Source organism: Heteronotia binoei, chromosome 7 (genome assembly GCF_032191835.1).
Source record: "Heteronotia binoei isolate CCM8104 ecotype False Entrance Well chromosome 7, APGP_CSIRO_Hbin_v1, whole genome shotgun sequence".
Lineage (NCBI taxonomy): Eukaryota > Metazoa > Chordata > Lepidosauria > Squamata > Gekkonidae > Heteronotia > Heteronotia binoei.
The window spans coordinates 39460927-39486570 of record NC_083229.1 but is presented as its reverse complement, the minus strand read 5'-3'; the positions used below and the strand labels follow the sequence as shown (position 1 = coordinate 39486570).

General features: G+C 42.0%; 2 protein-coding genes across 3 annotated transcripts in view; both read left to right on the top strand.

Annotated features, from left to right (window-relative positions):
- LAPTM4B (lysosomal protein transmembrane 4 beta) overlaps positions 1-7571 on the top strand; it is an 82719-nt gene extending 75148 nt beyond the window's left edge. The window contains exon 7 of the mRNA XM_060243459.1: positions 7003-7571. Coding sequence (XP_060099442.1) covers positions 7003-7080 — 78 coding nt within the window. The 3' untranslated portion in view covers positions 7081-7571. The remainder of the gene's footprint in view (positions 1-7002) is intronic.
- Positions 7572-20657: 13086 nt separating this feature from the next.
- MATN2 (matrilin 2) overlaps positions 20658-25644 on the top strand; it is a 70921-nt gene continuing 65934 nt past the window's right edge. For both annotated transcript variants that reach the window (XM_060243450.1, XM_060243451.1), the window contains exons 1-2: positions 20658-20739; positions 23666-23824. In XM_060243450.1, the coding sequence (XP_060099433.1) occupies positions 23719-23824 (106 nt within the window). In that variant the 5' untranslated portion in view covers positions 20658-20739; positions 23666-23718. The remainder of the gene's footprint in view (positions 20740-23665; positions 23825-25644) is intronic.

Below are 25644 nucleotides of genomic sequence, written 5' to 3'. Positions count from 1 at the left end.
ACCTTGGCACTAGAGGGATTTTTGTTAGCTTTTTAAAAAGACTGAGTATAGCTGTTTTGCTGTAACAATATAGCAGCTTTTGATTTTTTAAAAAGCTGGCAGAAAGCCTACAACTAGTGAGGTAGATGGATATGGTGGACATGAAGGGACAAGGAAAGAACATAAGAGATCTGCTGGATCAGACCAGTGGTGCCTCTAACTCAAGCATCTTCTTATACAGTAGCCAACTAGTTCCTCTGGAGGTCCAGTAATAGGATATAGAGGCTAAGGGGAAGCCCTGCTGTTGCGTCTTGGCACTGGTAATCAGAGGTCTTTTAGTTACCATAAGCTAGTGGCTACTGATACACTTATCCTTCATGAGTCTGTCCAATCTCCTTTTAAAGCTGCCTATATCCTCTCACAGTGAATTCTGCATTTTCATGACCTGTTATATAGAAAGTATTTCCTTTTGTCTGTCCTAAATCTATTGTCCATCAGCTCCATTGGATGCCTTCAATTCTACTATTTTGGGAGAGGAAGGAAGAGTTCTCTGTCAACTCTCTCCACCCCATGCATAATTTTATAAACCTCTATCATGTCCCCTCTTAGTCTCTTTTTTTAAACTGAAAAAGCCCAGACCTTTCAACCTTTCCTCATAGGGAAGGTGCTCCAACCCCCTAATCATCTTGGTTGTCCTCTTTTGTACTTTTTCCAGCTCTGTGATTACCTTTTTAAGATACAGTGACCAGAATATTCCAAATGAGGCCACACCATAGGTCTATGCAAGACATTATAATATTGGATGTTTTATTTGCAATCCCTTTCCTAATAATCCCCAGCATAGTTTGCCCTTTTTTTTACCGCTGCAGCCCACCACATTGACACTTTCATTAAGCTATCTACTATGATGACCCCCAAGATCTTTTCCTCTCTCAGTATCAACAAGTTCAGATCCCATTAACCTACACTTGAAGTTGGGATTTTTTGTTCCAGTGTACATCACCTTACACTTACCAACACTGAACTTCATCTGCCACATTGGCACCCACTCTCCCAATTTGTGGAGATCTTCCTGGAGCTGGTTGGTTTTCATCAGCTTGAAAAAACGTTGTGTTATCTGCAAACTTGGCCACTAAACTACTCAACCCTAGTTCCAGATCATTAATAGTAGCAGCCCCCACAGATACTTGTGGGATACCACTGCTTACTTGCATCCATTGCAAAAACTGTCCATTTATTCCTACTCTTTGCATCATGCCATTTAACAAGTTTTAATCTATGAGAGAACCTGCTCTCTTATTTCATGACTGTGAAGTTTACTTTATTGAGGTACCTTGTCAAAAGTCTTTTAAAAGTCCAATTATATAATATCTACCAGGTTACCATTATTTATGTTGCCTGTTCACTTTTCAAAGAATTCCAAAAGGTTGGTGAGGCAGGACTAACCTTTGCAGAAGCCATGCTGATTTTCCCTCAGCAGATGTTGTTCTTCTATATGCTTAATAATCCTGTCTTCAGTTACAGTTTCCACTCATTTGTATGGGACAGACATTAAGCTGACTGGCCTATAATGGTGCTGAAGTCGGTGGGGAGGTTTGAAAATCTGCATATGCATAGTAGACAAACCCACTTTGACTCTGACCTTTCTGGAAAGATCAGAGCAAAACAGTTTTGAAAAACATTGGAAAAAGCATGGGAGAACAGTGGGAAGACTGCATCATGCACCAAAAAAAAAAATCTGTACCAGTTTGAGAGCTGGGGTGAGGAGCAAAACACCCAGGTGTTAGCAACCAAAGTATCTTTAATTTGGAAATAGGGAGGAAATGCTTGGTGACTACTTTGGTAGCTTCTTGTATTTAGTTTGGACCTGAATGTGGTAAATAGCTGAGCCATTCCAACACTATGGCTGATTCCGCACTCACCTTTCTCTGGGGCAGGCTTCCGTTTCTCAGCGGAGCAAACTGGAGATTTTGCACCAGTTGCTCCGTGCTGGCATTTTGTGCAAGGCAGACCCGTGATTTGCCCTGCTGCAGTGTAAACCTGAAAAAACAGGTTTACACTGTGGCAGGGCAAATCATGGGGGGTTGCCCCGCGCAAAATGCCGGCATGGAGCAACTGGTGCGAAATCGCCAGTTTGCTCTGCCCAGAAATGGAAGCCTGCCCCGGAGAAAGGTGAGTGCAGAATCAGCCTGTGTATGTACAGGGATCTCCATGGAGTCCATCTTTCCAAAATACTGTGCTGGGCCTCATCATATATCTCTGCTATGTTGAATACATTCAAGATCCATGATTTAATCCCCTCACTCCCTATACTATTCAGCCTTCCAGCTAAGATCTGCCTCCCAAGCTCCTGAATTCAGAAGTGAGGTGAAGGGCAATCAGAGACGGGGGATTTTCAGTAGTGGCACCTTGCCTGGGAAATGCCCTTCCTCTTGAAGTTCAGGTTCCCTACACTTGTTTAGAGTCTCATGCTCTCTTTAAAAATCTATATTTTATTATGTAAGCCACTTCAAGCAGGTTCTTTGAAGCATAAAAATTTTCTAAATAAATAAATTTAACTTTTCACAGACACAGAATTTACAGTGCAAAAGGCAAAATCCTCCAGGCACCTGCTGAAGTCCATTGAAAGTGGATTGAAAATGCATTATTCAGTATATGTGAAAATGCCCTTAAACACCAAAATCTTTTGATAACTTGTTGAAATACTTAAGATACGCTTCATACTAAATATAGTTTCAGGGGCAAACAGCGAAGCTTTTTGTTGCTCCTGTTAATGAAACATGATTTTGGTACTCCTTTTCATTTCTTATCCCTTCCACCCATCCTCTGAGTGATTGAGTGAACTGGATACAGAAATAAATGCTTTGATAAAACTTGTATGGTGGGAGAGCAGAGGCAACAATACTTCTGTTTTCTTACCCCATGTCTTATAGTTCCCTATGAAATCTTCTGCGTGATGTAGCTATTCATCATCCTGAACTAATCTGCTGAAACCCCTGGGTGGTCTTTAACATGTTTGTGTAGTCACAAACACAGCATCATAATAGAGCTTTTGGGGAAAAACCTTCGGTCAAGCAGGTGGTCAGTTTAATGACCTGGCTGCTCATCTTTCTCCTAAATTTGCTGTTCGCTTCATCACAATGCTTGGCTAAGGACAACCTTGGTTTTGCTGCTGCTGATGCTAATAGCTTTTAACAGCTGTTCTGGTGTGGAAGGAATGTCTCCCATGACCATGAGGGAAGAAGAGTACGATCAGTTTAAAAGCCAACATGTAGTATTGTTTAGGCAGCGTCTGTAGGTCTGAACACAAGTATTTATTTTATTTTATTTGTATCCCGCCCTCCCCACCAAAGGCAGGCTCAGGGCGGCTCACAGGTTGGGGTCAAACAATGACCGAACAAGATAAAACAGTGATAAAACATAAAAACAATTATTAAAACATGAATATCAATAGGTGCTAGTACAATAGTTCATACAAATAGTTAAGATTTTGATGGTAGCAATATAACTGGATGTTCAGTACTAGGTGTTCCAAAGGGACCCCAGATTGCCATAGCGTGTAAGAAATCCAGAGTGATGTTTAAGTTTCTGGTTTATGGGCCTAATCCCTTGCTGTAGAAGTTACCATTATGGGAAAGCATGGTGGAAGAGTGCTGTTTTACAGACCCTGTGGAAGCTCTCACAGGGCCCTAACCTCCTTCATCAACTCATTCCACCAGCTAGGGGCAGCAACAGAAAAGGCCCTGTCTCTAGTTTATTTATTTATTATGTTCAATTTATATCCCGCCCTCTCCGCAAGCGGACTCAGTTGACTGGAGCCTAACTTCCCTGATGCTGGGAACTGTCAACAGGTTTTGAGACCCGGACCGAAGTGTTCACTGGGGCATATATGGGGAAAGGCAGTCCTAAGGTATGCAGGACCCTGACCATATAGGGCTTTAAAGGTCAGAACCAGCACCTTGAAGCAAATCCGGTATAGTGCCAGGCTGCTTTTTGCTTGATTCAGCCTTATTATTACAGGGGTACAATTCTTAGAAGGTAAAATTCAACTTGTATAGGAGAGTTCTGTGCTGTACTTAAGTTCTCAGAGCCCAAGTGAATCATTTTAGATCACAGGGGGGAGAGTTTTAGTCCCTGCAAAGTGTTATCCCCAGCCCAATTCTGTGACTTGGCGTTTGGTTGTGCGGTGTTAAAATATATGTTGGCGTTTGGCAAATAATGGTTAGAAAAACCCACACTACCCAACTTCTTTTTAAAATGATGGGAATACTAACACACCTAGTTCCAAATCCCTTTGCCCTTTTCTCCCAATTCATTTCCCTCTAACAATCCCCATGACAAGGAAGGGTTTGAATTTTGAGAAGGCAACAGCATTGACTGCGCACCATTGTGGATGTGATTTCCAGACCATATATCCTCCTTGTATTTGCAAATACTTAACAAAAATGTGACAATAATAGTTTGATGGAGTTTAGAGTTGGAGATGGTGTTTATGGTGGTGATGGTCAGTATCCCAGGGTGGATAGTTATATAACTGTCCTTTTGCACATGCAGCTATAGAAGAGGAGCTTCTTTCCTGTATCAAGGTCCCATGCTGCTGAGGAGTTTGTATGGCTATTATAATGCTGTTGGTAGATGGTAATCTTGTGAGTCTTCTCACCTGATCATCACCAGCCAAGATTGCAAGCTTCAGATACATTTCCCAGTGGCATAGCATCATACCATGGGGAAGCAGCTCCCATTCTACAGTGTGTGTGAGAGAGTACGTGTCTTAGAAACAGAAAGAAATGAGTCTAGCTTGTAATTTAATGCGTAAGAGCATAGAAACAATTACTGCAACCATCCAGAATTACTCTGTAGCTATGTGATAGAATTTTCAGTACTAAAGGCACAGCAGAAACTCGGTCTTACAGATAGAAGTAGTGAAATATGAGTAAAGTGGTGAAATTACTGTACATTAACTACTGTCTTAAGAGATATATAGAATACATATGGATGGGTTTGTTCAAATAGTCATGTCATCATATTTTGGTGGCATCATGTGACTCATAAGAATTTTTTGTCCTGTATTTTTGGAATGGAAATGTGAAGACCACATAACTTGAAAATGAGACGAGGATGCACAGCAATGAACAATACACACTCGAGTATCTTTAGGAGTATATAGTTTCCTCTGCACAAAGTATTTTTCCCTAACTTTATGTAAGCAAGGCACTGGAATAGTGGAGGGGTTATGTTTTAACTCCCATCTTCATCTCCTAAATCCTAAGTCCAGTTCTTTAAAGAACTGTGAGGATGTAACAGAACAAAATAGGAGTCAATTTCACCTTTAAGACCAACATGTAATGTTCCTCATCTATATATTTAATTCTGAACATAGCCTTAAAGAGGTGATTGAAGAATCTGTACAATGTGGCCAGGTATAAAAGGACAGATGTATTTGCAGTAAAATAAAGGAGTGGATAAAATCTTTAAAATGCCAAGATCTAATTAGATTACCTCATGAGATCTTGGCAGCCATTTTGGATTGTCTAAGCAGCTTCTAGGCTTCCCAGTTGCCTGAATCCTGCAGGGAATTCCCTGCTGCAGTCTTAGGAATGAGAGAAAATATGGCCTCCATAGTGATCCTTTAGAAATATCCCCTATTCAGTATAGTCTTTACCACAGAGATTGGGGAAAATTCCTAAATCATCATCCAGAAGTGGGATCACATCCTTCTCAATCTCCAGCCTCCTCTGGCATTTCCCCTAGACAATATTTGTCTAAGCAGTGTTAGGAAGGCTAGAAACTACTTAGGGGATCCAAAATGACTGCTGTACTTTCATTTTGAAATTTGAGAGTAGTTGGAGGCAGGAAGGGAGTGGGCAGGGGGGGAAACAAGGAGGATGAGGCAATAGGAAGTGAAGCTAGAGAGAGGGAGAAAAGTAAAATGGAGCAAAAGGTGAGGGAATTGTAGCTGGAGGGAAGGTAAGAAGCAGGGAAGAGAAGAAACTGCAGTGGCTGGAATCAGGGCACGGAGGGAAAGGGGAGACAGCATGGGGTGGAGAGTGTCTCTCTTCCCCACAATTTCTCATGAGCCTCCCACTTGTGATATATGTATTGCAATTTGATCGTTGCCATCAAGAGCTAGCTTGGTGTTGCTTTGGAATGAGCTAACTTCAGTTGTACACAGTCTGCTTTTATTTATTTTTTTCTAGGATCCCTATGGTCAATTAACTGGTTTTATGTTTACAAAACAAAAGCACTTGCTCACAGTCTCCTTCAGTACTCTGTGCTCCTGCTTAAAATAAAGAATTGTTGGATCAGGTCTAAATCCGCCTAGTCCAGCAGTCCTTGCAAGGATCTCTGCAGTCATCAGTTGTTGAGTAAACAAGAGCCCCCAACATTTGCACCTGCAGACACCTTTGGAATTCTGACACAGGATGGTGGGTGTTGTCACAGAATGGTTGCTGCAAGAGGTGGAGCTAACCACAAAATGTTAGGGAATGAGGTATCTATATATCCCAAGTATAGCCCCATCTGCAGATAGCTGAATTCACAGATTAGGACTACACTTACACCAAACAGATTTTTCTGCCAACTTGGGGGGGGTCGCTGCTGCCAAAACAGTGTATTGTGTGCTTTTTAAATCTGCCCAGCCAATCAGATTTTCAATGGCCAGTCAAAGCTGTGCTGGGCAAAAGTCCCATCTGACCCTACCTACTTTTAAAAACACCTGCACCAGGAAAGATGTTGGTGGGCATTGTGATGCCCACAGGCACCATGTTGCTGTCCTCCGCAGTAGATCCTTGTTTGCCTTCTGCTTATTCCTAGTGTAATGGATAAACTTCAAGTGGGACTTGAAAGCTCTGGTTCAAATCCCTGCTTAGCTATGAATTTCACCATTCATTGTTTTACAGTCTATGTATACCAAACTAGACAGTTCATGCATGCAACCCTGATCTCCTTGGAGAAAGAAAGCTGGGCTATAAATGATTTGACCTTTATGGGTTCAAAGCTTAATGTTCTTTTTGTTCTTCTCAGGTGCTGTTGCCCCCATACGATGATCCTACAAATGGCACTGCTGCTAAGGATCCACCACCACCTTATGTATCGGCATAAGCAGAGCATGTGAAAATGTACCTAAGGAACAAAAAAGCTTTACTTTTCAAACATCTGAGCAATAGATTCATTCTCTCTTTTCCAGGACAGATATATCAGTTGCAAACATTTATTTATTGCTGCTTTTCTGTAGATAAATTTTAAACATTTTTTTTTTGCCTAACAAAGCATTGAATTGGCTTCAGAACCATTTTTGATTAGCTAAAGTTGAGTAGCTCCCAGCATAGGTTTGTTTTGTCACACCATGTTATGCATTCCTAGACAAAACTGTTCCTGATTTTATATCCTCAACAACTCTAGCATGTGGATAATTTCTTTTTTGTTTGTTTGTTTGCTGTCTGTGAAGCCTCCCAATCAATTGGAATGGGTTTCTGAAACCATCCTTCATGTTGCAAGCTGTCACTCATTTGTCATTTAAAACAAAGAGATGTACACAGATGCGAAGCCCACTTGATTGTAGACAACAATAAAAATCCAAGATATTTTTCATAGATGCTGCATGTGCTCCAAGCCCATTTCCCTCTTTGTTTTTCCTTCCTTCTTGCTGGGGCCCTAATGGAATTTTCTGTGGCCCAGCCCTTTCTTTAAAACTGCTCTCCATATCTAGATCCTCCTGGGCTGGATTGTTCTTATTAACTCTGGAAATACTGCATTGCGAATTCTGCCAGTATTCTCTGTGACGCAGCAGCTCTTCTCAGCAATGAGGGAGTCTGATGTTAACTTCTGTTCCCCATCCACAATAAGACTTCAAACAAGCTGTTTTTAGGAAGTGCATTTTAAATGTTTGTATTTGAAAATGCAGGGTGGGGAAGGAGAGGTGTATTCTTTCACCTGCGGGTGTGGTATCTTTTTGACAGGTGCTTCCTCCAGGACATCTTGCTATGATGGCAATCATGTTTACAAAATGTGCAAAGGAGAGCCCTTAATTGTATCATGGGAAACAAAGACAGAAGCATGACCCCCCCTTCCCTTCTCATCGTAAATGGGAAATTGTATATTTCTGTGTATTGAGGTGGTAAATACAATCACCCTTATTATGGCAAGTGGGATTTGTAAGTAGAAAGTGAGCATAGTCACTGATCTACTAATGAATCAGGTTTCATCTTTCATGTGTGAATATGATTTGTTTTGAACACTGCCAAGTTTCTGGCGACGTCTTCTTATACAATCCCATTCCAGCATTTTGCAAACAATGAGCTCAAGCCAGGCAAAATTAAACACTTTTAAATCCCACTGATTTCACAGTCCAGCGTGTGCTTAAATCTTTCCAAATGACAGTTTTTAAAATGGTTTACTTTGTGTGGCTAGCAATCACTCTGGGTTGTCTTGTTTTTTTAAAGATTATGCCATGCATTCTTTGATTTGTGCAGTGTAGAAGAAAATAATAAGTACCCCTTAGTATCCAAAACTGTGAAAGTTTTTTTCCCCTCATGGGAGCTTGCTTGTAATGACAGCTCTGGTAGGGCCAGACACAACATGATGCAGGTGCTGGAATAAACTCTCTCTTCCAGTTGGAACTTTGTGCATAGAACTCTTTGTTCTCTGTATATTAGAATCTGTTTTATTGTGAGACTGCTAGGTCTTCTTGTTTGCATTTCAAACCACTCTTCAAAGGAGTCACTTCTTACTTTCCAGGCTTGTTGTTAATAATATTGAGCATTTCTATTGCACTACAAAGTGTTCAAAACACCTCACCTGTGTTGTTTTGTTGTGTGTCCTTACAACAACCCCATAAGGTAGATCCATTTCAGGTGGGAGCCTGAGAGATAGTGGTATGTTTAACATTACCTAGTGGATGGCAGTGGTAAGATACAAACTCAGGACTTCTCAATCAGTAGCTCAGTCTCTTAGCCACAGGGCTATACCAGCTCCCTGTTAAAATGTGTGAACTACTCCCTTTGAACAATAATAGTGCTTCTTGCACCAGTAGGTGTGATGTTTTGAGTTTTTTAAAACAATTCAAATAATGTTATATTTATAGTAATGCAAAAATGTTTGGTTTCTATCTCTCATTCCTTTAAAAGCAATAGAACAAAGTCTGAGTCCAGCGCCACCTCTAAGACCAACGAAGTTTAATTCTGAGTATAAGCTTTTGTCTGCATGCAATATTTCTTAAGCTACCCACCTGTATCTATCTCCTTTAAAAACAATCCCCTTTTTCACTTTTTGGATGATGGTGGTGGTGGGGGAAAGTATTCTAGTTGTTTTGATTCTACACAAACAGTGCAAACCTTGAACATTTTGACTCCTGATGCAAATGCAGCATAATGATATGCCAACCACTGCTTGGGACTCAGTCCTTTTTCTTTTGTAAGCTCTCTGGGGAGGTGGAGATTTAAGAGGCAGGAGGAAAGTGGTGAGCCCTCAAAACCTGCTGCCAGAAGCAACAGTTTCATGTTGGCACGTGGTAAGCTGGCTTGTGCAGTGTAGAAGAAAATAATAAGTACCCCTTAGTATCCAAAACTGTGAAATGCTTTTTGGAGGAGTGGAATTGCTGTTTGGAAGTGTTTGAGAGCTGAATCAATCAAATGCCCCTGCAGAGCTCCCTATTGGAATACATACTCTGCATTCCAAAGAATGGTGTAGCCACCTTTCCCAGAGCATCGATTCTGCTCCAGGGGAGGGTGATGCCAAGTTTTCATGGCACAGCTGCAGACTGTGGTCTTGGCTGCATAAATCAATGTATTAGAAATCACGTGTTGTTTTAACCAAGTCTCCTGCCATTATGATTGTGAAAAGCCACCCCAGTTTTTATCCTACCTTTCCTCCAAGGATCTGAAGGCACCATGCAAATCTCTTTAGGCTGAGAATTGGTGACTCGACCAAGGTTACCCAGTGAATTTCATGTCACAGTGGGGAGATGTACCCTTGTTTTCTTGGTCGTAGTCTGGTCCTCTAGCTATGGTGCTGTCTAGGTATGTTGAATAAAATAAATGACTGGAGAAAGCAAAGGCATTGCTGAACAAGATTTCCAATTAATAAAGCAGTGGGGTTTCCTAGGGGTCTTCATTAGGGGCCGGTGTTGTTTCATCAGTGACTGGGAATCAGGGGCGGGCAGAACAATAAAATGTCCTGAGGGTACAGACAATGCCACACTATTCAGGAAGGTAAAAACTAACATTTAGTTTTAACTAACAGGATTGGTACAAAGTGGGTAACATTTTAGCAAGTGAGGGTCAGTGTAAGTATGCATAAAGTGATGCATGCCAGTGCGACACTGAAAAAAGTCTATACTGTTGGTTGGCAGCAAGGTGGGAAGTTCAGTGAAGATGTTGACTCTGTGACAGTGGTGAAAACTGTTAATTTAGCACTAAGGATTGTTAGGAAACAGGTGGAAAAGAAGGCAGTATTGTTTTGCCCTGGAATGGGCCTGTGATGCAGTTGGATTTGGAATCCTGTATACCTTCATTGTCCGTCTACCTCATAAGGGCGTTGTAGATCTGGGAAAGAGCAATCAAAATGGTGAAGGGGCTGGAAAATCATCCCTACAAGAGAAGTTACAAAGGTTTTTTCATTGGGAAGGGTATATTAGATTTAAAACAGAAGGCAACACTCCTTCATGTAACACAATCTGTAGAACTCACTGCTACAGGCCACAGTGACGGCCACTGTCTTAGATAATTGTAAAATGAGATTAAACCAGTTAATGGAGGATAAATCCTTCAGTAGCTGTTAGATGTAAGGGATAAATGGAACCTCCATGTTCAGGGGCAATGCATCTTTAAATGCCAGTTGCTAAATGGTAGCAGTAGAGACAAGGCTTTGGCCTTCATGCCCTGCTTGTAGACATCATGTTGCATACAGCTGTCCATTGTAAAGAACAGGATGCTGGTCTGCAGGGACAGTTGATCTGATGGATCAGAGCTCTTGCTGTGTCTTTACAGCTTTGGAACCCTTGCTCTTCCCTGTGATTATTGCAAGCTGGATCAAATAAGCTGTGCAAAATAAGAGTAGCCTAATTTCCATAATTCCCACCAGCTGCAGTCTAATTTTTCTCTTCTTTCCCAGGTGCTGAATTTTGGTTACCAGATTTTCAGTATGGAATAAACACTGGTCTGTTTAAAGGCCAGTAACTTCATATTGAAAGTATCTTGAGTGTGGTATAGTGATGAGTGTCAAGGAGGTCTGAGTTCAAATCTCAGCTCTGTCGTCACAGTCATTAGGTAACCAGGGGCCAGTCACTATCTCTCACTGTAGACTGCCTCACGTGGTTGTTGCAGGAATAAAATGGGAAGAGAGTATGATACTCCTGGAGTTCCTTTGAAGGATAAAAACAGACTGCTGAAGGCAAGCCAATTCCTAACATTAGGAAGTCTCCTGTTTTGCAGGGCAGATGAAGGAAAAACTCCACCCCATGCACTTGGGAGTGGCCTGTGCAAATGTCAAACTGCAAACTTGCATCACTAGTGATTGAAGGGTGCACAGGGCACTCATCTGCCTAATAACTCCATTGCATCCATTTGTAATGCAATTTCAAGCAGAGTTACACCCTTCTGAACCCATTGCTGGTCTGATTAGTATGTTCCAGGACATGCTCGAAAGGACTGTGAGAAATTGTTAAATGGTTATACAGAGAAAGAAGTTGGGGGTACTGGGGTAACTCCCCCACCACCTAGGTCACTGGTAGAAAGGGCTTTGAGCTGTCAGTGTCCCTAGTAGCCTTTATGACTTGATGTTCACTTGGTAAAGCCCAGTTGGGCAAATGTTTCTCAAGATTAGTTGCTTAAATCAGTGCATTGTCTTATAACTTTACTGCAGCACATTTTTGTGGGACAGTGATCATTTTCTCTGGAGTAGACCCCTCCTAGCCATGCTTAATTGTAGAATTTTCTTTACACTGGACTGGATGGGATATTTGTTCCATTTCTCTACTTGATTCTGTGAAATTCTTAAAACATCAGTATGAAGATAAGTGTGTACATATTTCTCATTCAAATCTTCTGTGTAAACAAATTATAATAAAAAGGGACATTTCCTCATGCCTGTGGTCATTACTTCTTTATGTGCACTTTCAAAAGCCTAACCTTTTTTTCTATAAAAACCTAATTCAACATGGCAGAGTGCCAATGAAATCCTCAGGTGCTGCCATGAAATCTGGATTTTCCCAATATACTGGGGGGAGGAGGAGGGAATTTGTCATTCTTTGCTGTGGAAATAAGGATGTGAGGTATTAGCAAAACTGTGCATGACATTTCACAGAAATCAAAATTATTTGCTCTATAAATTGAAAACTTCAACCTGCAGTGGATGATGAGAAAGACACAAAGTGGGTTCCAATGGCCAGTAAGGTCCAACAATAGATATTATAAGTTCAAGGTTTGTTTGGCAATGACAGGTGACATTCTTAAAATGCTGATGTCCTCATGGTCAACAGGTGGAACTCTTGTGGACCACAACATAGTCATAATTTCCTAACATAAATTTAGGGACCATATTTAATCCAGAGAACACAAGAGGCAACAGATACAGCTGCAGGAGTTGTGTGGGACACCCAAGCTCACCCTCCTGACCTCTGGGAGTTCTGCTCAACACACACATGCAAACACTTCTTTCCTTCTCTGAGTATTGTCAATACCAGGGGTCCCCAATGTTTTGAGCCTGTGGGCATCTTTGGAATTCTGATAGCCACAAAATAGCTACCAAAGGATATGGAGCCAGTCACAAAATGGCCATCACAGGAGATGAAGACAAACAGAGGAAGCCGAAGTGCAGAGAACAAGAGGAGTAATTTTTAAAAATATTCTGGGGGTAAAGGAGAGAGAGAATAAAACAAACACTTGTGACAGCTGCCACTGAAAACAACATGTTAATCTGCATAGCCAATTAGCCCCATCTGCCCCACCCACTTTCTAAAAACACTTGGGGGGCTTCAGGAAAGGTGTCTGTGACTCCCATGCTGAGGACCTTTGGTCTATACATTTCCAAGCTAACTGTTGAGATGTGCCAGATATTGCATGCTTGTGCATTGAATCTTCAGGCCTCCAATATGTGTACACACAAAATATGTCAGAATTCTGGTTTACAATTCTCTGTGTATGAAGCAGCAGCAGTATGCAAATGGTTTATGATAGTCCTTGATTTTTTTTCTTATTGTGTGACCCAGAATTGCACTCAACACACCCACTTTTCCTTTCTTGAATTGTACAAAATTCATACCTACTTCATTGTAGGTTGTTCTTGGCACTTTTTTTTTCCAGGCACCTCATTTCAACATTGCTTCAGTACTGTGTGTCTGTTTTGTTTTCACCCAATGTATCAACAGCTGTGAGGCCCTTAAATACTCTCATCTTCACCCAAAAGTGTACATTTTACCCCTGCTCTTAAATTGAATGGAGAGTTTAAAGACCATCTTTGTGGCGAAGAAAAGGCTATGAAGGCCCAACTCCATAAGCCAAGTTTTTCTCTCCTATTACCAAGAGAGCAAGAATGGCTTCTCATGCTTGACCTTTATATGTGCACTTCCTCAGATCCCAGGGAAAGGGACCTTTGAGTCTGATTTTACGAGCACAAATCAAGAAGGATTCATGAGTGGCCTGTGAGAGAAGGTTATTCTGCAGTCCCTGGTCATTTATCACAGCAAGAAAGTCAAGATATCTCAAAGGGACACAGAAGACATCCTTTGATTGAGGGACAGAGTTCCCACGGGAATAAAGCAGATTCCTTTTGCAGTAACCTGATCTTAACTCCCTGACATTAATATCAAACATGGTACAAGTATCTGAATACTAGTGGACTCATGCTTCCAGAGAATTTAATTGCCTGTTTGAATATTCTTATTCTTGGTTTTTCAACCTCAAAAGGAAAATAGAGGCAATACTGTTATTCTGGCTGTGACATGATGCAAAGGACATTTTGGCTGCAATGAATCAGAGAGTAATATTTTGCCAAAGAAAGAGACCAGAGTTCTCTGGAGCTGTCTGTACACCCCTGGATTGCTACCAATGGACTTCTGCAAAAGCTCTCCAGCTTTTCAGTTTCTTAATTCAACTGGGAATGCAGAAGCCAGTGCTGTAACCTTTTACCATGTCTGTATTCTGTGGATAAGATCTGGGATCTCCAGACACTAAGAACATGGTTGTCGCTCAGCCAATAAATATGAAATTAATTTAGAAGGCCAAAGGACAGTTCAAAACATGCATATTTCATCATGACAGCTACCTGAAACAGCTGTTTGTTTTGTAGGAGTTCTTAAAGGGAAATAAAATGCAGCAGAATATGTTACAATTCATCTTTTTAAAAAGCTAATAAAAATAACCCTTATAATCCTCACTTGTGCCAAATTTTTACAAATTAGATTATAATATGGGATTAGCTATCTAGTGTGGTCATTCCAAGCAGGGGCCAGTGGCCTTGACATTTCATTTTAAAGGGACAATGAAGTCTCTGGAAAAAGCTTGGTATTCCCTTGATATATGAAATATTTCTTCATTTATTAATTTATCTAGTCCAGAACATTTTCTGCCGGCAAACACAGTTTCTAAAACTTGCAAATTGCTACTTAAATTGTCTGTTCATGACTACTAAATATGGAGGGGGAGTTGGATTGGAGCCCTCAGATCCATCTCATAAATGACATCCTGGCCCTAAGCTCAGGAAGCCTTCCCTCTGGCACAAGTCCCTTGTATTGGGGAAAGTGCCACCATCAGCACAATGGATCTCCAAAGTGATGTGAAATTTGGTATACATATCCATGGAGCCCAACAGTGAGATTAACAGTTACGCCAAAATCCATATCAATTCAAGAGTTGGCTGGGCTGGTCACCTCAAGTGACCTACTACTTTGGGTATATATTTATTTATTTGAGGACTTTAACCCAATCTTTCTTCACACACAGTTAGAAACCAAAGAAGCTTACCAAAATACAATAAATCTAAATCAAGTATAAGATATTTAAACAGAGGAGTCCTGTAAATTGTGCTCCTTAAAGCCGAAATGTTGCATGGTTCTTTCATCTGATCCAGATGTCCATGGCTCCTGCTTTCTAGATGTCACTCAGGCACTGCAAATGGTTATAGAGTTCCCAGTGCCACTCAGAAACCAGTTCAGGTCTGTCACTTTCCTCTTACTGAATGGTTTGCAATTCAGTTTCACGTCTCTTCCAACAATCATTTTCTAATGGCTCCAAGCTGACAAGGGTGCAAGCTGCTAGCCAAAGGTCAAGAACCCTTTGGCTCCTGTCCTTCATCTCATGCCTCTCGACCAGTTCATACTTCAGGAGGATTTAAAAACTTACTCAATGGCCCCATGCAGCATTGGGTCTCTCTCTGTCAGAGCCAAATTAGACATTATGTATGACACGAGTTGGGACATGGGTTCCCTACCGGACTCACTGTCACACATGAGCTGCGGAACTTATTTTGAAAGTTTTCTGTTGCTGCATGCAGGGAAGAGGGACTTCCAGTTTCCTTTCTTTGCCATTTTTGCCAGTACTTATGCCTTGACTTTTGTCACATACAACATCCAGTTTGGTTCTTAGTCAGTACATGGACAGCATATGCATAGTATCAGTACTGCACCTTAGTCAAATGCAGAGCAAGATCCAAAAATCAAAATCAAACATAATAGACTTATTTATTACTGAGGAACCCCCTCAACTTGATTTGAAAGTATGGGTGTTGCTTTCAGTTTAGGGGTGATCCAGTGACCGGGTAGGGTGGGTGGGTGGAGTCACTCCACCTTAAAACTATTTGCTGCTGAAAGAACATTCTGCCCTGTAGCTTTGACAGCCCACCCTACATATGGAACTGCATAGAGTGAAAAGGACTACTGTGTTTTTGAAAAGCACTGTTACTTAAAGTAACAGCGTTAAGAGAATAATCCTCCTTGCCCACACCAAAAGTAGTGGAAGGGGGAGCATTTATCTTTTTATTTTGTATACTGCTGTGACAGACAGCAGGCATATGCATGCTCAGAGGCAGTACATGTGAGTGACAGCTAATGGAACTCACTCTGGAGAACTTCTGTCAAAAGAGGGTGGTGGTTAGACAGCTGGAGAAAGCAGTTACAGAGTTTAAGCAGCTGGAGAGTGTCTGGAAGAGAATAGTGGTCTTTGTATGCTTTCTAGTGTGTGACAAGAAACACTAAGCAGAGTCTGATTTAGAGTCTGAAACACTAAACAGAGTCTGATTCAGAGCCCATGTGTGGTGGCTTTGAATAGTGGAAGCTCTGGTGGAAGGCTGTTCCCAGAAGTTAAGAACAGTCTCTGTATTTGTAAAACAGAATTGCATATTGAGGAGGAAAGCAGTTTCCTGAATTAAGCTTAATGCCCAAGGGGGGGGGGACTGGAAGTCTGGTAGATCAGGCGTTGGCAGGTTTTGAGATAGCAGTAGAAGGTCCTCAAAAGGTGCCATAGGTTATTTATCTTAAAGGGAAGATAGTAACGATTGTGCTAGAGAAAGAGGTCTAGTGGAGAGACCTTAGTCTTATAACCCAAGGGACAAAGCAGAGAGGGTACACAAGATTGTGTGATAAGAAAGTGGGAAAGTTAACTGGAAATCTAGAAGAGTTATACAAAGATAAACCTTTAACATTGAGGATACCAAAGTTAAAGCAACTGAAAGATAACACTGTATCTTGTGAAGTCAGTAACCTCAGACATAGTTCTGTATTCAGTTTTAACTGTCTGCCTACATCTTTTAAATCCCAAAAATCTATGTAAATATCCCATCCCTTCTCTGCCAGTCTGTTTAAATAACCCAAAATCTGTTTTAAATCATTACCTGTGCCTTCTGTGCCATTATCTGAAAGGTAAATTTTGACACCTGGAGCAACGACAGGGTGATCGTTCAAGGAGAGTGCTTAGTAGAACAGTCACCCCTGTCACAGCTGCCTTTGCAGACCTGCTCAAGGCAGCACAGACTTCTGTTTAAATGGGAATAAGCCAAAGCTGAGCAATCTCTGCAGCACTGTTGGCCATGGCAAAGGTCATGGATGTTAGGTCAGCAATGCTTCCTCCCACTGAGTGATGACATGAAAGAGACAATGAGAGAGCTGACATCGGTGCTTTTCCACGCTGAAGGTTCTGGGCCAGGTAGCTCATGAGGTGAGTTCAGCCTCCAGGAACAGCACCTATAGCCACCAAGGGTACAGGAAAGGGCTTCTTGCCTTCCCTGTTCCTTGAGTTAGCCATAGAAAAACTGGGCTCCTGGGGGCTGCATCAGGCAGTCCTCAAAAATCACATCTTTGAAACTATGATGTTTTTGTCTGCATTCAATAGGATGTCTGTAGGATGTGTAGCTGACATAACTGGTCCCAGAGTATCGCTACCTGGTATCGAATTGTTCCCCTGGCATACTGGGAAGGACGAAGCATCACGGGGCGGGGGGGGGGGGCAGGGAAACAGCAGTCTCTGTAACACCCAGCAGGACCTACAGGTCCCTTAGAAGAGGTTAGAGCAGAGGTCAAATGTGGTAATCCATGTTTTAACCGTGATGGACAATGCTTATGGGTTTCCCACACAACACGAGGTAGTATTAGTGTTTGACTTCGGTTTATTGACTTTCTAAGCCCTGTTTGCATTACACTGAACACACACACAAATCTTGCATGAATGTGTGTACGTTTGTAAGAGAGAACCAATGTGCTTTGACTTTACAACTGAAACTAAGGGCCAGTACCTGGATAAATGTGGGGCTTGTATCACATGTTCAGCTATATTTGGGTTGAGTGTAACATCAGAATTACTCAATACACATATTTTAAAAAATCAAGTGTACACTGTACACGGATTGTATGTGCTATCACTGTAATTTGTGAATGGGGCTCTCATATACTGACTGAAATTTGCCAGGTTCATTTTCTTCCAGTTGATCAATCCATGTCTTAGGGAAATTGGATGCTGGACTAAATAGGCCATTCATCTGACCCAGGATGGCTCTTCTTCTTATGTAATAAATGTGTAAGTCTTTACGACACCACAACACATCGCAAAAATATCAGACTCAGCTACTCCACTGGAGCAAAATGATGGCATTTTCTTCTCTTCCAGGTGTTTCCTTCTAGTCACTAAAAAATCCAAAATGTTGGCTATTATTTTCAAGCAATGAGGCTTTGAAGCTCTGCTTTGAAGCGGATTTTGCAAATGTTTTCTCCAATGTGGCTTGTACAGACATTCTTAACATTTTTCCTTCAGAACCAAGTGAGCATTCTTTCAAAGGAAATAATCATTTGTTATCAGTAAGTTTCCCTCTTTCTTCTTGTGTCCTTGGAGATCCAACAAGCAGTTTATGATCACAATCCAGGTTGGTAAGAATGGAGGCATTTTTATGACATTTGCTAGATAAAAAAACCCAAGTTGAACAGATTTACATGAGCTGAGGCTGGATTTCAAGGGAATTAATTATTGTAATACTTTGAATGTCAGGAATCCGTCTGGAGATTATAAATGAATTGTGTTTCTTTTCTCTCTTTTTTTGCACAGTTAACATTTGTTTCAGTGAAATGGCATTATATTAAATTCAGATCACTCATAAGATGACGTCTTCAGCCTCTCAGCATTATTATTTGGCAGAGCCTCTAATTGTTCCTCTACTTGATTGAGTATAGTGTGCATGGGGAGATATTTGGAGAGCAGATACTTGGGAAGCTTTCGGAAGCTTAATAAGGCAGCCAGGCAGTGTTAAAGAGTGGGCAGAGCTGAAAGTTAGGACCTCGAAGACAGGTACTCTCTCCCACATAATTCTGCTGCCAAGTAAGGTAGACTGGACAGTATTTAAATTAGCACATAATTCATTTATTTATTGCAGATTAATTTAATCAGTGGGACATTCTTGACACACCTGCAGAATATCCAAAGAATCCAAACCTACAGTCTCTTACTTCTGGAAACATTTCCTGGATGCATCTTTTAAAGGTGTTGGGAGAGGGTGCTTTTTCCATGCTGTTTTTGAAAGATACAAATACGGATAGACATAATTCTAAACATAAAATGGTTATCCATCCTATATACGCAGGACACTTACATAAATGCCAGAAACATGTATTTACTGGATGAACTTGCACAGTCATGCACTCTTTGTCTAAACGACCTGACAGGACTGTTATGAAGATAAAATGGAGAATGATGTAAGCTCAGGGAAAGGCCTTGGCCCCTATGCCCAGTTTGTTGACCTTTCAGGGCAATTGGTTAGCCACTGTGTGAAACAGGATGCTGGACTGGAAGACCAAGCAGGACTCATCTTAGGTTTTAAACGTTTCATTAAAAAAGCAGACAATTTTTAACAATATGCATCCACGATACCATGCAGGTTTTCTTTTTCACTGGAACAGCAGCTACAAGAAATAATTTTAAAGATTTAAACTCTAAAGCAAGATTATGATGGGAGAACATGCTAGATGCCTGGGAAGATGGGTGGCTTTTTTGTGCCTAACTGTTCCAGTTCCCTTAGGAATGGCTTGCTATGGAGAATTCAGCCTTCAGGAACAGCATCTATAGCCACCAAGGGCAAAGGAAAGGGCTGCTTGCCTTCCCTGTTCCTGGAGTTTGCCATAGAAAAACCTGGCTCTTGTGGGAATGCCTCAGACAGTCCTCAGCCATTTTCATCAAGAGGTTGGACTAGTTGTCCCTAGAAATAACTATGTATTTCCTGCTAGATGCTTGCTAGGCAGAAAGCAGGATCTCTCCCCACTTGCATTTGTTAGATTCTTTCGGGCACATCATTCAACACCTTTCTAGTACCGCTTTCCCCTCAAAGAAGCACAAGGGACCTGATTTACTGGTTGACTAGTGCCCTTTGAACGCTCATTTTTATTAGTGGCCCAGATCTCCGTGGTGGTGTTCCGTTTTCCAGCGGCAGGCATGCCCAATGGAAATGGGAAAAGCACCGCCGGATTCATTGTCAAAGGGACCGAGACGCCCTGCCCCAGCTATTCAAACGGTGCTGGCCGGGGAGGGGGCAGTCCTCTTGGCGGGGGGGAAAAAATCCGGCCATTCTGTTTCTAACCGGATTGTGAACTTCCCGCTTCTGGCAGTGAAAGGGAAAACTGGGATGAGAGTTTGTTTTGAAAGCCGATAAGCGACGGGCGAGAGGGCACACGCAAACGAAGGAGGGCTGCCGCTTGCTGTTTTCTGCAGAAGCACGCAGAAAGAGTCCTCCCCCCCCACAGAGGAGCACGCAGAAAGAGTGCCTTTCTCTCCCCCCTTTCAAAATGCGAGAGTTTTGAATAAAAATTGAGCGAATTCTAAAATGATCATCGGTCATCAGCCAAACAGGGAGAGTTATGCCATTCTCAGAAAGACAGCCATCATAACATGAAATCATTTGTTTGAAGGAAAAAAATGAAAAAGACGTCGACCCACGTGCTGCTGTCTGCATTCCCCTGCCAAAAAAGCCAAGTGACTGAGCCGCTCTCTCTCGCCAGCTTTCCCGCCACAAACGAGCTGAGGCCGGCTTGCACCGCGCACCGCCAGACCCCCCCCCCCCGCCGGGCTTTCCACGCGGGCTTTCCTTCCCCACCAGGGCGGCAGAGTTTGGCTCTTCAGCGGTCTCCTCCCCTCCCCAGAGCGGAGAGCTCAGCGCCCTCTCGGAAAAACGAGCGCGCCTCCGCTCCGCTTTTTCACCAGGCGCTGCCAAAAAGAGCTTCGCAGTCCCTTTTGCACGTCGCCTTTCCGGGCTGAAGCGGCTTTGCCTCGGAACGAAGAAGGAACGCCTGCGCAGCAGGTAAGAGGAGCCTTTTTGGCGCCAACCCGGACCCGGGGTGGAGGAGGCAGCTTCTGTCCGACCGCCGGGTTTGGTCACTTAATCGCGCATCATCCCCCCCCCACCCCCCTTCTCCCTCCCTCCCTTCCTTTCGGTGCAGCCCTAGCGGAGCCGCCCAGCACTGATCAGAGCGAGGGGCCAATACCTGTCATACAATTAAGCCGCTTGAGTCCCAAATTGAAGGCAAAAAGGTTTTATTGGTTGGGTAGCCAGGCTGGAGTCCCCCCGCCCCTTCCGTTTTTCTCTCTCCAGAATGGTACTCTTCTGGAGGCTTTCAGTGGGTGGCCGAGTTAGATCAAACAAACACATTAGAAGAAGTACCGGTAATTGTGTGGCACTTTGTCGATTAGCCTGTACTAAGGCATAAGAGGCCACTTGGGCAGGTGCATCCCCATTGGCACGTCTGGCTTAGTTATGCAAGAGGATTTTGCCCATGAAATCCTATGCCAGCCACAAGAAGTCTGTAAGGCGTCCGTCTGTAAGGCGTCCTGATACTAAGCACCACTGAATAAAACGGAACTGACTCCTGAGTAGGATTGCACTCTAAGGCTGGGGTCTCCTTTTCTCAGAGACAGGGAGTGCAGACTCCATCCTTTGCTTCTTTAGCAAAGGGTAATGTGCAGGGCTTAATTAGTGCCAGGCTAGCTGAAGCTCAGTTGACGTCTCTTTTCAGTGCCAGTCTTGGAATGTATGAAGTAAGAATTGAGTATTAAAATGTCCTTGAACAGAAGCAGACAAGGCTAACATTCCTGTATGTGATATATCAGATATGTTTTCAAACTAAATCTCCAAGCTCATGGTTGGACTTTCAAATGTGATCCTGAACCCATAGTCTGGACCACAGATTGGCGTTAATCATCCCTACAGCTCTTTCAGTTTTATCTGTGAACAAAGCCCTATGGAAATATCTAGGAAGTGTGATGTTGCTTTCTCTGTACAATGCTTTCCTATGGAGGCATTTATCTGTTTAGAATTTTTTTACAGGAGCTGTAAAAAAATTGGTGGCCAATAAAGGGCAATAAAGAAGTCTTGGTGTATGAGTTCCAGACATTCAGAAATACAGTTCTTCCCACATTATAAGGGCTTTTCTGTGTCATATAAAATAACTACCAGCTCCAGATTCTTCTCAAAAGATAAAAGATGCCCTGAAATAATATGCCGGATGAAAAGCTCTTTTGTCCAAAGAGATGTTGAATATTACCAGATCACAAGGAAGTTGATGTTGTTATTACAAAAATCTTCCATGGTAAATCCAGTTTCCCCACATTCCATGGAAATTATGCAGAGCTGACCAAACTATGAGCTTTCTGTTCAGACATCACTATAGGAGTTTTTTTAATGGCTCCCCTGGTAAGTGTTGGCCACGGAGATATACCAGTGGCTTCAGATGTGATTTAAGGTTCATAAAAATTTTATTGCCTCTAAATGTAGGTTGAATGTTGGCAAACAACACTACAGTTTCTGTTTGTGGCAAATGAAAACCTTTCCATACTAATGTATTTTAGTGACAAAAAAAAAGTGCTTCTGTAACTTGATGGCTCCAAATGTCTTAACTCTCAAAGTAAGATTATTGGCTGTGAGCGATTCATGTGTCTCAAGAGACTGCTTCTGTTAAGGGGAAAAAAATCTCATTTTATTCACATTCAAAATGCAAAACCTTATTGCTGAGGAACAAGGCAGAACCATGCTGACCTTTGGACATACTACCAGCATCAACATAGCACCAGCATAAGTACTCACTATCCTATGATGTCTCAGTGGAGAAAATATACTTTCAAAAAGATCCATCTGAAAGCTTAGCAAGTGCACTGGAGCCCATCAATAATGGCACAGCACACCAGTTACACCGCCACATCATCTGTATATGGAGGCTGACAGCCAATGCATGGACTCGCCTCTCTGAGGTCATCTTGCTCTCACTGCATCCCAGAACTCAACAAGGAAATGAACAAAGGAAATATGGCAGTAAGGTTAATACATCCATCATAGGATCTTAGTAACTTCCGCCTCCTTAGAACTCTGCTGATGAAGATACAAATCCTCTAGCAAAACACATTCCTCCTTAACACATAAGGGAAGGACTGCCTGGAAATTCAGCCACTTCATCCAGACTCCTGACAGGAATAATAACAGGATACAAATAACCAAAACCCCTTTTTTCGAGTTTTAATATGAATGTTGCAGCTATTCATGTATTTATGCTTATAAGGTATCTATATTAATGAATTGATTAATGAATTGATTCAATCTACATAAATGCATTTGAGAAGTTATAGAGGTAAGTAAAAAAACAGCTTGTCGTTTGGAAGATGGTGAGCACATTGCCCTTTATCTTGCATACAGAAGGAAGGTCTTTTCTAAGATGCAGTTTTAATAAAAAAAAAAAACTTGTATTAAAATAATTATTAAAAGGTGAAATTAGGTCTCTTATTAACCATGTGCATCTTCTTTTATTCAGTCAAAATGCTTTAATCCTCAGTGCAATCATAGACAGGTATTCTTAGACATGAATCTAGGGTTGCCAACCTCCAGGTGGTAACTGGAGATCTCCCCCTATTACAACTGGTCTCCAGATGGCAGAGGTTAATTCACATGGAGAAAATGGCTACTTTGGAAGGTGGACTGTATGACATTATAACCCACTGATGTCCACCCTCTCCCTAAACCTCGCCCTCCTTAGGCCCCACTCCCCAAATCTCCAGGTATTTCCCATCCCAGAGCTGGCAAATCTATGTAAATCCCATTGAGTTCAATAGGACTTGTGAGTGTACTTAGGACTGCAGCCCTAATTGGTTAATTAATTAAAAAGAAGCCATGTGAAGAGAAAAATACATGGCACATTGTTGGTGTTGCTTGACTAATTTATAAAATTCTTTTTTTTTTAGAGTCTTCTGCCCTGATTATTTATCTTGCTCCATTCTTCCTGGAAAAAAGGGAGAAATGATTTTATGCTTCTTTTTGTTGGCCGGACTTATGCTGGCCTCAGCCAGAGAAAAACACCTTCCAAGAACACTTTTAAGTCAAAGAAATGATGCTGCTTTACTTGGTGAGTTGCTACAAAGGCATGCCAAGTGTAACAACTGTACACATCTCAGCAGTTCAAAATGTTTGTAGGATGACACAGCTTCTTTTGAAGAAGGGATGATTTTTGTGAAAGGAGTAGTAGTGCTAACAGGACAAGGTTTGGGAGAAGAGGAGTATGGTGTTGAATACAAATAAACTGGTTTGTTAAAAGGATTTATATGAGAGATTCTGTCAAACTAGGAAAAAATGGTTCCAGAGGGATACTAATAATGGAAGAGGAAAGGCATTTAATGGGTTCTTCTTTCTATTCCCCCCTTCCCCCACTTAACAACTGTCCCTTTCACCAAAGCAGTATCTATCCATGAGGCTTTTAATGTATTTGACTTGGGCCTTACAAGAGAAAACACTACCTGGAAAGGTGGTTAGAAATGTGTGCAGAATTTTAAATTTGTTTTGTTCTTCTGTTTTGCTTAGAATAACAAATCACCCAAGGGGCCCTCCCTGCCAAAATTCAGATAGAAGGGAAAGGCCCCTGTTTTACAGGCAATTAAAATTCTCAGTTGCAGAGCAAACAGAAGGATACATGACAGCCTTCGTAGGCAAGTTCGTCTTTCTTTTTCAAGACCCCCAAGGAATGAGTGAGAGTCTGTTTTTCAATACAAATAGAACATGCAGGTGTGAGGAGCTAACCCACCCCCTCCAATTTTACTGTGCTCAGATGATGGCAGCAGTCATGTGGGCTATGACAAAAATGCTGAAATCAGAACGAGACTGTGAAAGAGTGTGAGGGGTCCCTAATCCTTTTGAGCCTACAGGCACCATTGGCATTTTGAGAGGGGGTCATTGGTGCTGGGAGTGAAGAACTTTGCACTGTCTCTTAGCTTCAGACTTCAGAGGGAAACTATAGAGAGCCAGAGAAATAAGTAGATCAGGATCTGTGTATCGCTCCTTTTTACTGCTCTGGTGCTTCTCCTTTGAAGCATAGATGGCTAATCTACGGTCCTTCCAGCTAACACCTTCTCTCTCCATCCCTTCATTTTGCAAGCATGAGAGCAATAGAGACATGCGTCCTGCATCTCCATCCCAGTTTAGTTAGCTAGTTTATTTTTATTTATTTATTTATTGGATTTATATCCCACCCTTCCCACCGAAGCAGGCTCTGGGCGGTTTAGTACATTAGCTCTACTCTATCCTGTCTTGAATGGAGTTCCTTACAATAAAGGACTGATATTAGTTTACTAAGATAAAAGGCATCATATGACCTTTATTTCCTCAGCAGCAACCAACTGAAATTCCACTCTGCCATATGCACTATGCAGTTCTAATAATCAGTACCACCGTAAAATGGCTGCCACAGGAGATGGAGCTAAGCACAAAATGTTGAGGAGTTAGATTATACATAAAACTCTGATGGTAGCAGCTCTTCATTAGCTATAGATATGTTAGTGTCTCTGTATGTTACCTACATATATGTTCTGCATATTCTGGAGAAGAGGGAAAGGGTATTTCTTCTGGCTATTACCTTGACCAGAGTAGAGTGGGGGCAGGGCTTCAGATGTGACCACAAACTTAAAGGCAGCTACCCACAGTGAGGGCCACCCATGACTTCAAGACTGAGCCAAAGCTCCCTCCCTGCAGGACAAGAGTTGGATGGGTCACAGACCTCACTTTCCATCCTGCTCTCCCCCTTGTCTGCATAATTTGATTTTCTGTGTTTTATTTCACTTCTATTCCCCACTTACTGGTTGAAAGCCACCTTTGTGCAATCTCCCCCTCCATCTGCATAGCAATTACCATGCTGAACACATGAAGCTGCTTTATAGGATGCGATCACACAAGCAG